At 35.3% G+C, this 13,869-nt stretch overlaps 1 protein-coding gene across 10 annotated transcripts in view; it reads right to left on the reverse strand.

Annotated features, from left to right (window-relative positions):
* Window positions 1-3,354: 3,354 nt before the first annotated feature.
* WAC (WW domain containing adaptor with coiled-coil) overlaps window positions 3,355-13,869 on the reverse strand; it is an 82,338-nt gene continuing 71,823 nt past the window's right edge. For 8 of the 10 annotated variants that reach the window (XM_026483507.4, XM_057304653.1, XM_026483505.4 and 5 more), the window contains 6 exons: window positions 13,497-13,619; window positions 12,466-12,614; window positions 9,614-9,732; window positions 7,937-8,123; window positions 6,776-6,903; window positions 3,355-4,820 (listed from right to left, as the gene is read on the reverse strand). In XM_026483507.4, coding sequence (XP_026339292.1) covers window positions 4,751-4,820; window positions 6,776-6,903; window positions 7,937-8,123; window positions 9,614-9,732; window positions 12,466-12,614; window positions 13,497-13,619 — 776 coding nt within the window. In that variant the 3' untranslated portion in view covers window positions 3,355-4,750. The remainder of the gene's footprint in view (window positions 4,821-6,775; window positions 6,904-7,936; window positions 8,124-9,613; window positions 9,733-12,465; window positions 12,615-13,496; window positions 13,620-13,869) is intronic. The other 2 variants (XM_057304652.1, XM_057304650.1) reach the window with 1 other exon arrangement.

Here is a 13,869-nt window from a genome sequence, read left to right on the forward strand (position 1 = left end):
CTAAGGTAATAATCCTGTAACTACCCGAAAGAGGTAAGAAAAGTTTTGATCCTAATGCAGCCACATAGGCTGGTCGAATTAAGCAAGTAACACTAGGCACTTTAGGAAATGAAAAAGATCCTGTTTAGGAAGTGCATACAATGGTATCAAGGGCCTGTCAAATCTTACATCTTCTCACCCATCACCTATTTTCCTGTTGGATTTTATATGTAGTACAGATGTTCTATCGGTGACACATCTTAAAATGTTGACTTGAATGTTTCTGGCCTTACACCCCTGTCCTAAAAAGTCAGAAGGGTCTTGTTGGATGTGAAGGCATCATCTGAACCAAATGGGCCTATCAAAGCATCCTACTGTGAGAGCACTCTAATTACTACTGGTTCGGTTGATTAAATTGCTTAGAGAGACCACATTTCATAATGATAGAACAGGTTTGGAGTTAGGTTTTGGTAACCATTAGTAAATAGCAGTAATTTCTTTTTTTAAAAAACCCAAAAACCAAGAAACTAGTTGCTGTTACTTTCCTATCTCCCAAGGTGAAAGAACCAAAAATCAAAACTTGAAAAGAAAAAATATCAGTAAACTTTACAAATTTTAAGTCGATTGTTTCCATAGCCCTTTTTCTTGACTCATTTAACATATATTTCTGGAGTACTTACTATGTATCAGACTCTGTTCTTTCGAAGAAAATGAGTGAAGGGGCTGTGATGGTGTTTTTAGATGGGAGGTCAGGAACAGAAGAGACTGAATGGGCAGCTGCTGTGCAAGTCTCCAAAAACAGAATTTTCCAGACAGAAAATAAAAAAACCCTAAGGTGAGATTGCAGTGAGGGAGGGAGGATCTAGTGGACGAAATCAGGGTAGTATTCAGGGGCTTGAACCAAGCCATGGTAAGAGATTTCAGTTTTGTTGTATGTGAAATCATTGATCTTAAGATTATGAACAGAAGGACGTGTTTTGTTGTGTTTTTTCACTCTGGTATGGACAACAGACTGGTATGTGTGGTGGTGGTGATAAGCAAAGAGAAAGGTTAAGAGGTTGGGGCAGTAGTCTAGTTCGTAAGAGGACTGTGGATTGGAATTGAGTGCTAAACACAGAGATAGTGAGCTCTCAGATCTAAAATACATTTTGGAGAGAGCTCATGGGTCTTGATGATGGATTAAATATAGGGTGTTAAGAGAAATAAAGGATGCCTCCTCTGGGTCTCAAGCAATGGGGAATGATGGTGTCAATTACTGGAAATGCGGACACTGGAGAAAAAAGTCTGAAGTACAAGAGTTCTTTTCAGAGAATTTGCCACGTTAAGGCAAGTATCTGAAAGGACTGCTGTTCAGAGCTCAAGAAAGAGTTCAATACTGAAGACAATTTAAATGTGACCTAAGAGTAGGAATCTTATAGCCAAGGGCCTGGATAAGATCACCTAGGCAGACCACATGAGGGCACTCCCAGAATTCAGAGATCAGAAAAAAGGGGTATGGCAAATTAGAACAGGATTTATAGATCTTAAAAGATCTTTAAGCCAAAATTTTCATTAAAATAGTGCAAAGAAATTATGTTGAAACTTCTGAAACACTAAAATCTTAGCAGTAATTTGGCATTTTCTTACTCAAATGCAAATTATGCATACTAAGACTTTCAAAAGACTGTTCTGAAATAACTGCACAATATAGTCAAAACATATTTATTACTTTAAGTGTCATTTTGTACACTCCAGTACAAATACAAGAATATAGCCATATTTACAGGTATCGAAAAGAAATCCGTATATTCAAATCCCACATCTAAATACAGTAGCTTTAAGTCCTGAACTACAGTAGTTCCGGTTTGCAGAGTAAGTTACTTCATGACACCCTCCCCCCTGAAATAATCCCTTACAGCTAGTTGGGTTTAAACAATAGATTGTTTGAAATGGGGTAACAATTCATCTTTGCAAAGTTTTAAGCACCTCCTTTCCAAGGTTTTTTAAGTGTGAAATATATATAAAACTTAGAAGATAAAACCATTCATCTGGGCTATTAAAAGAAGCATCATGTCTTTAAGAAGAGTTGAAGCACGGAGTTTTCAGTGTGCTTAAAATCTGGAGTTATAGTCCAAGTTTTAAAATTAAAAGTTAGTCAAACTAAACAGAAAACAAAGGAAAAACACGTAGGAAAGCTGGTGAAGAGGAAAGACTTTCTAACAGACCCACCTTCACAAAATACATTTTATTACATCAGTTTTTAAGGTTTGAATATAAGACTACTAATGTCCTTTTAAAAATAAAAACCCTGAGGTTTCCTGGGCGCTCTATTTCCTTATCTGAACCAAGGTGCAAATCAAAATGAGATATACGTTCAAAGTCATGGCAACAGGCCAACCATAAAAAGAATATTCTTGGATATTATGCCTATTTTAATAAATATTCCCTGGTTATCTCAAGGAGGTTAGTAGCTGGACACACTGTATTAAAGTACAACACTTAAAATAATATACTACAGAATAATAAGCGAATCAAATATTGTAAAAATATTTCCACAAAAATTTTAATTTTGTTTAAAAATTCACCAAGAAATTTCATATTAGGCATCTTCTATATATATGTGAGCAATTCATTTAGGGACGTAAACACTTTTTAAAGCAAAGGAATAAGGTGACATAGATCAATAAACTATTAGCAAATAAAATTCAAATTTACCTTAAATCACAAGTCAAGTTGCCATCTGATCAGGAAACATTTGCCTACTACATCGCAAATCGCTCACTTCTTTCCAGGAAAGACACAGGACTCCGTCAGTGAGAGTTCTAGCTTAACATCGCTCTTTGGAGTTTCACTTACATGCACTAAGCAAGCCCAGCAAATGTTAACAATCTTACAGGTATGAACATTTCATGATAGGATTTGACATTTGTCTTTTCTTACATTTAAGTATGCTCAAGTTAAAATAAAAAAAAAAAGTTTCCAGTATAAGATTTTAATTCCTCTTAATTACACTGGAACATTTTTTTTGTATTTTAAAAAATATCATTCATACTATCGCTTACATTTTACTTTTTAAAGTTTATTGAAAGGTCTGAGCATTATCGTCTATACTTTAAATATGCTTAAAGCACAAGAGCAATTTTGGAATTTTCATATCCAAAAATGCAGTAACATTAATGTCTAACATCACAAAATAAGCCCTTGGTGCTGGCAGTTCTGAAAGCACATAAATACATCTGCCTCAACAGGAAAAAAGTCTCTAGATCGGGTAAGATTTTGAAATTAAAATTAAATTTTCTGCATAAAGAAACCCTTGTGATTTGATATAATACTGGCAGTGTCATGCTAAGGCCATGTGACCAATATTTTAGAAAAGAAAAAAAAAAGCCAAGGTAATTTTATAGTAGCAATAGTTTCTTTTTTTATTTTAATATACTTTAGGAAACAATATACAAAGCTGAGCTTTCCCACCATTTCCAGATAACAGAAGGAAGCTCCAATTACACAAATTTAGCGTTTTGTGATGGCTAAGAACAGCAGTCAGCACCAGACTTGAACAGTTAGCTACAACACAAACATCCTTCAAAATGAAATGTCATAATAGCAAGACAGGTTAAACCAGGGTTTATAACAAATGACAACCACTTGGGAAGTGACTTAATCATTCTTGTTGAATTTCATATTTCATTAAATATCTTATACACAATTTCCTGTTAATATGCTTTAAACAAAACCTCCCTTAAGGAATTATTTCAATTAAGTATAAATATTCAACAAGAATAGTTCTGATAAAGAATCCCCAGGTAGTTCAAATTCTAATATGCATTGACCGAAGGAAAAGAAAAATAACAATTTTTTGTTTGCTTTAACATGTTTATTACAACAGATACAATTCACATCTGACTAGCTTTGTTTCCTCTTTCCCCTCCCACAACCATGTTCATTGGGCCATTTCCTTATATTTGAGCAATCAATGTACTTTCAGCACACATGCCCAGCAGTACTTTCAAGTCCATTCTTACAGGGTGCAAATGGATTTCAATAATTTATACAAACAAGTGGGTTATGCTCAATCACTGCAATTTTAAGCTACTGTACACAGGAATGAAAAGGTTATAGAAAAGTGCCATAGCAACAGTGCCTTAAGAAAGGAGAAAAAGAGGAGCCTTTAAAAAATGGATAAAATCAGATCAAGGATTTCAGAGGGAAATGGAACACACGGGAAATGAAAAACATTTCTCTGCAAAACAAATGGAGAAGCACTGCTCTTGATCAGGTGCAAGTGTGGAAACAGTTGTTTCATGATATTTTGTACACTGCCCATATGGTTCAAAATCGTATCCTTAGACACAGATCGCCTGGCGCTTGCACTGAATTTTTGAAAATGCAAGATTTCTGAATGATAAATTAACCCCCCCAATTTTTTTTTTTTTTTTAAAAAAAGCTAATTTTGCAGACAGGTTTACATGTAAAAGGCTAGGTATTTAGCCACCTCAGCATTGATTAGTTTTGGATGTCTAAGCTCTGTTACACATGGCTTCCCATGGCTTCACTCTACAAAACATATTTACAACGTGAAGAATACATCTACAAGAAATCTACATTTCAAGGGTTTTACAAATCAATCTTGTATCTTTCCCCTGAATTGACTCTCACAGACCCCGTCCCCTTGTCATTTCCTTTGCCCAGCTTAACGGTCCAAAGTCTACTTAAATGCAGCTCAAAAATGTTAAGATTGGGCAATAAGATTTACAGTTCCTGTACGCAAAACCATGTGCAATTATTCACATCTTCACACCATGAAGGAATTCTGATTTTTTAGCTTTTCGAGTTCCTTAATTTGTTGTCTCAAAAATAGTATCCTGAAAAAGAAAAAAAGAAGGCATTAGAACTTGTGTGGTTCACATAAATGTTACAGAAAAACCAAACAAAACTTTAGCTACGAAAGTATCTTAGAAAGATAAAATGAGTAACTACAATTAAGACTTAAGTAATTAAAAATGGATTAATCTAGGGGCACCTGGGTGGTTCAGTCAGTTGGGTGTCCTGACTCTTGGTTTCGGCTCAGGTCCTGGTGTCAGGGTCCTGAGATCAAGCCCCACAGGGGGCTCTTGTGCTCAGCAAGGAGTCTGCTTGAAGTTCTCTCTCCCTTTCTCTCTGCCCCTCCCCCCTTCAAATAAATAAATCTTTAAAAATAAATAAATATGGATTAGTCTAGAGTTAAGACAAAATGACCAGTGAATGTATGATGTATTAAAGAATTAGGATGACAAAAGTTAGAATGTTTCCTAGTTTTCTAACAATTTCTCAATAATTTGACTATGAAGACTGATTTAAAATGTGGTTTGTTTTATCATCACACACACACACACGGCAGCAGATATTAAATAGGAGACAAACCTATACTGTGTATGTTTTCTAGGCCACAACTGAGTAAAAGCCTAAAATTAACCAGGTGCAAGAGACTTAATCATTTTGAAGAACAATTCTCAATATAAACACAGGCTCAGAAAAACAGAACTGAGTCAAAGTCCAAATGACATGCATATTTAAAACAAACTAGATTTCCTATGAACTTCATAAAACTGTTCCCCTTCTGACCCCTCCTGTAAAGTATGATTATTTACTGCCTGTTCCAGTGAACAGGCATAATCCTCAAGTGGCTGGTATTTACCAGTGTACACTGTGTCAACAGTTGAGGCTGCAAATAATTTCCTAAAAGTCAAATCATCGGTCTTATTAAGCCAAAATTGCAGTCAAGTTTTACGTATGTTTGAAGTACTTTCAGAGCAATCCTAGAGTAAACAAATCCCAGCTGATAAACACAATGTAATTCCAGATAGTTTAGTAATTGAAAGATTGGATAAAAACTTTTTTCCAAATTTAATATAAATTCCAACTTGGTAGTTGCTAAATATTTGTGGCTTCATGTTAAGACTAACTCTACTGGTGACCCGGTGACTTATATAGGGCAGGATGTGAGAGGCCATTAAACGTTTGTCCTTGCTTTTGTAAGACGCATTTAAAAAATATCTGTACTATTTACTGGGATGTAGATATCCTTGAGTAGGATACCAGACTAAGATATGTGAGACAGTTAAGAGTTTAGGTGAAAACAATTCAGAAAATAGATACACTTGCTAGACAACTAAATTTCCAAGGCGTCTATCAGTGATCCAAAGACAATGTAAATAGTGATTTCAAATTTCAACTGAAACAAGTACCCTCAGCAATAGAGTACTACCCTCGATAGAAGAGGAGCCGTTTATAATTAGTTGCTATCAACAATACACTTTTTAAAAATATTTTTATTTTTTAAAAGATTACAGTATAGTTAACACAGTGATATGACATTTCACTTTTTAAATATTACTATACCTTACAGAGTTGTAAGAATAGACCAATGAAGCATTTACCATGGGTTAGAGAACTAAAATCTAGATGCCATTATCATTCACGAGGAATATTATTAAATTATAACAACACAGTCATAGTGTGGGGTGCCTGGGTGGCTTAGTTGGTTGAGCATCTGACTCTTGGTTTTGGCTCAGGTCAGGATTTCATGGGTCTTGAGATAGAGTCCAGTGTCAGGCTCCAAGCTCAGTGGGGACTATGCTTGAAGATTCTCTCCTTCTGCCCATCGCACCCCACAACCCGCCAACTAAATAAATCCTTTTTTTTTTTTAATGCAGTTACACAGTATTATGGAACGTGATATATCAAAGAGAACTTTAAATTTCAGAAATGAAATTTGATTTATATTCTTCAGTCTGATTTAAGAATGCTAAGACAAAAAGTTTGTCCATGAAAAACTTACCTTTGCTCTCGCAAAGTTGCTTGAATTTCACATACTCGGACTAAAGATCTTAAATTTTTTAATTCAGTACAAATTTCTGACATGTGAACACTTCCCATATTATGGGCTTCTTCTCGCAATCTTGATGCCTATAATTAGAGAAATAAAGATCACATAAAATATAAGCCACAATCACATACAAAAAAAAAAAAAAATCAAACACTAAATTTCTGAGTACAACTTTATACCAAGATTACAGGATAATCCTCCTCCCTTTAAATCCACAAAAATGATAGTGAATCAAAGGGGGAAAAGGATTTTCTTTAAAAAAACAAAAACAAAAACAACAAAAACCCCGTCTCTAATGGTGCAAGGCACTTTTCAAAAATTTCCCCTTCAACTTCTGGAGAAAACAGTATTTCCAATTTCAGTACTGCATAGCACTAGGATAGAGTAACTCATGATTTGTGGTTAATAAAAGATGCTGAGTCAGCAAGAGTAAAGTTCAGGTGTAACACTGATAAAAGGGCCTTCACTGTATTCTTGTGTCATAAGATACACAACATTATCTCTGTGAACTTACAAAAACTTTCAGATGGTCAGTAAACCACTAAGAGAGAGAAGCCAATGGCAGTAATTGTAATGTCCAAAGGTCTCTCATTCCAAAGCAAAACTGTTTCCTAACTTCTAGGTGCTAGTCTAGTGGAGAGATGTAAGAGTAGTAGTATGGAGAAGTTCTAAAACTATGAGAGCGAATGGCTGAGTGGAAAAAGCACACTAGCTTTGAGCCCCGTTACTGTTTTAACTGGGTGACCTTGGTATGTAATTTATTTGGTCCTAAGGGCTTCATTGGTAAAATGAAGAACTCATTATCTGTACTGGCTAACAGTTTTAAGAAGTGGAAAAAATAAAGCACTCAGCACAGTTCTAAATGCGGAGTATTTGATAATGGCAGCTGTAACAATATTAAAATATTTTATGTGAAACTATAAAAACTTATAAATACCCTAAAATAAGTACTTACCAAATATTTTATAAACTGACTACAGACAATCTAATTAGAAATTAGTTATTTCAAACGTAGTTTAAATTTAGTGACCTAAATTAGATTTTCTAGAAATAGAAGTTTTATTTTGTCACTCATCCACAGGTAAAACATCTGCTGTGAATCATGTAACATACCTGCTTCTCTGCATGATCTGCAGGCCATCCTTGAACATGTTTTATGAGATTTTCGTTGAAGTGTGCTGCTAGCGTAGGTGTTAGTGAACACGTAGGTCGGGCAGATGAATTCTGTGGGACAACTGTTGCATTTGATGCATTACTACTAGAAGTGTGATTTGGACCAGGTGATGGACTTCTCTGGCTACTGGAAGAGAAAACAGAATTCAATGTGCACTTTGTTTTAAAAAGTAGCTATCCTAAAAATTGTCAATACCTTCTATTAAATTAAAGATATCCAAATTCTTAAGAAAAAATTGTTATTTTAAACATCAAATAAACAGAATTTAAAATCCAAAGTGTATTCATATCATGTATTCCTCTCACACACTTTTGGGGGAAAAAAGAGCCCTTTTCATAACACTAATGTCAGTTAAATTTAAACTAATAATGCTCTCTAAATTTGACAGCAGCACCTGCTGATTTTGCATACCAGAAACATAGTAAGAATGTAACTAAGAAATGGTCACATTTTAACAGTTGTAGATATAAGGCACAACTGAATATTCTATCTTAAATACATGTAGATAAGGAGGGGAAAAAATCTATTGCCTTTAACATCAGAACAAAGTATTGAATCGGAGGGTAGATAATGTGAAGCAATATACAGGCATTTTATTGGACAGCAATGAATGAGTTTAGTGGCAAAATAAGACCAAAAACAACACTCTGAGACTGAGATCTTCTTCTTAAACTGTATGGTTTGGGCTAGGGTTTGAGGATATGGTGGTGAGAACCAAAAATTTAATCACCCAAGTTGATTTCCTACCTGCTTCACCAGACTTGGCTCTGAATGAATTTCAGTTATTTCCAAAAACTAAATCTCCCAAAGGATGAAGAGTTTTCATCACTGAGGATATTTAAAATAACACTGCAGCCTCTAAAGACAATTTAAAAGAAGAATTTCCCAAAAATGTTCTGAGCAATGGCAACATTGCTGGAGTAAGTAGACAGCTTCCCAAGGTGATTATTTTGAAGGGAACAACTCTCATTTGGATGTATAAGTTCTGAAATGCTTGTTTAGAAAACAACAATAAAAACAACAGTTGAATTATTTTGCCACCTCATAGCAAGAAATAAAAATAGGAAAATCAATCAAATGAAAACCATTTAAAGTTGTATTTGTTAATTAACAAAGAAAAGTGACAACACAATACAGCCTTATCTGACAAGTACTCCACACAGGGGTCAGAGTTGAAACTATTAGGAAAACCCGACACATACCAGTTGGGAAATACTGGCCCGTGTTTTAGATTTAACATTTTTGGCTTCATCAATACACTCAAATCTAAAACTGCTTATGAGAAGGTTAAAAATGAGGTCATTTCCAGCAAGTGAAGTATTATAGAATCAGGTGCCCTCTTTGTACAAGTATCACATATTGTTACTCCTATCATATTCTACTAAGTAAAATTCTAAAGAATCACTTTCTTCAAAAATAACCTGGCTTCCCTACTAGAGACAACCACCTACTTGTAGATAAGATTTGCCTTTGTAAATCTTATAATACATAAAATTTAGGCTATCCGTGGATTCTTCCAAGATCAAGTACTATTATACATATATTTTTATAATATTCAAACAACGCAGCATGCAATATTAAGGGAAAAAATGATGTTTCAACACGTATCAACTTACTTTGAGCGCTGAAGACTTCGAGGAGAGACAGGTTCATGACCTTGCTGCTTGTCAGCAGTTACAGGCTGCTGCGTGGCCGATTGTGAAACCGGTCCTTGCTTAACTACTGGAGTACTAACCTGAAATGTCAAAATCTGGTGAGACAGGCTGCTATCACACAGATAATACCATGGAAACTAGATAAAAGCAAAAGTACAACCAATGAAAAGTCCCTATTATTTCTATTCTTCAGTAATTTTTAAGATAACATGAGCTGAGTGATATAGACATATTTAATTGTGTGAATCATGGTCATTTAAGGACCCAAATCTGCATACCCCTCCAAATCTAGTTGGATAATTTTAAACTCTGAAAAATCTAGATTTAAAAAATTAGAATCAAATAAAATTCATGTAGTTACAAGACAGTCTAGTTTTGAGACTAAGATCTAATTTCTTCATAAAATGGTCCAAGGCCGTAAGATTACTTTCTTCTTAGCACAACAGCACAAGAAACTAGTTCTCCTAACGTTGAGCCCAGTTTTCTTTCCAATACACTAAAATAGCTCTTCTGAGCTACTGTAACTTTTGTATCAATAAAAATTAATGTTACCACATCCTACAAATACAGCTGCTCAAATTTCAACCACATATGCAGAGAATGTACAGATTGGTTTATCAGAGAATGAACTATGGCCCATAACAAAATTCAACTGGAGTGGTCTTCCAAGAGATGTCACCCTTTAGAGGTGGGACAAGAGGTCCATGACTGTTGGTGGGGATATATACTATACATATTTAGATGCCAAAGAGAGAGAAAACAAATAGTTTTAAATATAAGCCTCAAATTAAGGCAAAAAGGCAGACAGCCATTTGTGATTAAGTCATATCCTCCAACAGCAGCTTTAAAAATTTTTTTTCTTCTTCCTTTTAGATTTGAGAGAGAGAGAGAGAGAGAGAGAGAACAGGGGCATGGGGGGCAGAAGGAGAAGCAGACTCCCTGCTGAGCTCGATCCCAGGATCCTGGAATCATGACCTGAGCTGAAGGAAGATGCTTAATCGACTGAGCCACCCAGGCACCCCTTTTTTTAATTTTTTTTTTTTGATTGATATTCTCCCAAACAAATCTGGATAGCCTGGCTACTTCTGAACATAAAAGAACATGCTCTTTTATAAAGAACATTTTTATAAGGTCTACATATTACTGAATGCCCACTTAAAAAAAAAAAAAACTTGGGAAAGTTTTCAAATGCAAAAAACTGACAGCCATATGCTTAAGGGATTTGAAATGCTAATTTTATAAAAGACTGTAAAACTAACACTACCACTTACTTCACTTTTAGTCATCATTTATTGTACTCTTAAGATACACCCTGACAATGAGTTTTTTAAGCTCTAGTAATAAGGTCTCCATTGCTGAAACTCACATTTTTATTCCTCTCCCACCAAAATGCAGGCAAACAATAAGAAACTGCATAATAAACTAATACTTTAACACAGAATTTAAAAAAAAAAAAAATCAATCCAGACTGACCCTAAAACATGCTTATTAGATAAATGACTTAAATAGGGAAGGGATGAGCCAATAGGAAGACCTAAAAGCTGGCCTACCATCAATTTCAAGTTATGTTTCAATGCATTTTTATTTTTAGGCTTCTGTTTAGCAGAACACCTGGCTGGGTCAGTAGGTAGAGCATTCAACTCTTGATCTTGGGGTTGTGAGTTTGAGCCCCACATGAGTAGAGACTGCTTAAAAATAAAACCTTTAAAAAAAAAAATCTTTGGCATAAAGGATTCAAATAGCCCACTTTTTTTACTAAAAAGAATTTCCTCAATTTACGATTAAGAAAAAAACAATTGCAACTTGTGCATATACCAACTTGCAAATCTTTTAATGTTTGGCTGGTAAGAGGACTACAAAGCAAAGAATGAGTATAACTGGGATTTGCTTACGAATTTGTGGGCAAGACTCAAATGATGTAGTACAAAATCTGAGTGCAGCATTGTTAAGGTCCTGTTTATAGTCCAATGAGAAGAGACAAGGAGAACCACCTTTAACTGTGCTCTGGGGAGCCATCCACGCAAGATTATGCTTGGATAAACAGGTAGTACAGCTTAGTAAAATGGGTTCTGTGTTCAGAAAGACCAAGGCCTCAAATTCTGACTCCACCACAAAAACTAGATTTAACTGAAGGCTTCATTTCCTTATCTATTAAATGAAACAAACAGTAGTTGATTCTCACGATGTGAAGCTAAGTACAATACATATAAAGCTCTTAGCACAGAAACGGACTCATTTCTAAAATAAAACTATGGGAGGAAAAGCCACTGGAAAACCTGTTCTCTCGTATCTTTTAGAGCTAAAAAATTCTACAAATATTAAGACAATTAGTATACCCTCCTTTATCCCACAGTCCATGTCACAAATCCCAAGCCAGTAGGAGAAAACAATCAGCGTGTAAAAGTAGCACAGATGATGGGACACCTGGGTGGCTCAGTCAGTTAAGCGTCTGACTTCAGCTCAGGTCACGTTCTCCGGGTCCTGGTATCGAGCCCACGTCAGGGTCCTCGCTCAGTGGGGAGTATGCTTGTCCCTCTAGCACCCCCCAATTCTGCTCATACTTTTTTTCTCTCTCACAGAAATACAATCTTTAATAATAATAATAATAATAAAAAAAGTAGCGGATGCAATTCCCTCCTCTAGCCCCTCAATTTACTGAGAATCTAACCTACATCTATTCCCACCCATCACTCACTCCACCACTACTACATTCTCAAAGAGGGCTTTTTCTACAATACAGATTCTAAAACATTAAGCTTGTTTTTCCAAAAGTGAGTGCTTTCTTTTTCAAATTTCCCTCAAAGGCAACATACCTTTGGCTGTGATGAAACAGGAGGAGTACTAATCAAAGGTTTGATAGGGACTGTGTTAGTCTGAGGTGTGCTTATTCTTGGAGACACATACGATCTTGGGGATGATGCATCAGAAGTTAAAGACATTGGAGACTGATTAGATGGCTGGGCTGTGAAAAAGTGAAGCAATTAATTTCAAATAAACCAAAACTTCTATAATATATGTACAGAGGTCTTTCCATCTCTCCATATGCCACCTTAACCCCAAAGAGAACACTTATGAGAAAGTCAGAATCTGAAATACTCACTGGGGCCAACACGGACTAAATGAGCTGTGGATTAGAACGAAGCACACCCAATGTGTGCCCCCCCAACCCCTTTCTTAGGCTAAAGCAAGAAGGTAAGCCTGAACCTATTCTCACATGGAAGGCATCCTCACCATTCTTATTTCTTTCTTATTCTATATTTAGGCCTTTATCTCCCACCTCATAAGGCTAACCAGAGGATTATAAGTCTTTTTCCCTATTATATTTCAATTTTAGAACAAGTGTTTCTACTCAGTTTATCAGTTTTCTGAGTTGGGGCTGGGAGACAAGTCAACGTGACCCTTTCATTTCCCCTTTGTTCCTATGTATGTCTCTTTTCATTGGCTGCTTCCACAGAAAAGAGAAATAGCTCATTCAAGAAAGGACTTGAGCATTTCTGTATCCTCTGGTCAAAAACCATCAAACATCAAACGTGAACCAAACTTCAACTCTTAAAATATATTCTGTTTCACAAGGATTGAGAACATACCAGTTTACGTTCAGCTTTGGTGTAAAATATTTCATTGACAAAGTCTGAATTAAATATATATTATAGATTTAATGGCAATATTGCAAGATAAATGTTAATGCCTGCCCCATCTCAAAAAAAAAAAAAAGACTATATACTAGTGTTAAAATCAAACATCAAATCAGTATAGCTAATCTCTTCAAAGACTAAAAAAAATTTGCTATGAATCCCCCTCCAAAGCAATATACAATTCTAGTGATACCTAAGAAAATGAATACCTTGTGTAGAGAGCTGAGCAGCTTGAGAAATCAAAGAAGTTATGTTGAAAGCAGATGGTCCAGCAGTAAGAAACTTATGAATTATAGACTGCAATGAGGCTTGTGTCACAGCTGCTGTAAGAACTAAAAACATATCTTAAATTAAAATAAAAACATAGAGGCGTATTATGGCATTAGTAACAACTTGAAAACTCAAAAAAAAAAAAAAACAAAAAAAACCCCAGAGAAAACAGCAGTGTATCAAACTGGAACTCTCAAAACAGAAATCTAGAAGATCAGAGTAATAAAAATGGGTCTAGAGATAGGAAATGATCTGAGGCAGAGGAAAAGATTTAATAGATTTACAGTAAAGGAAAACAGTGGTTTCCTTTGC

The sequence above is a fragment of the Ursus arctos genome, unplaced genomic scaffold (genome assembly GCF_023065955.2).
Source record: "Ursus arctos isolate Adak ecotype North America unplaced genomic scaffold, UrsArc2.0 scaffold_30, whole genome shotgun sequence".
In the NCBI taxonomy this organism is placed as follows: Eukaryota; Metazoa; Chordata; class Mammalia; order Carnivora; family Ursidae; genus Ursus; species Ursus arctos.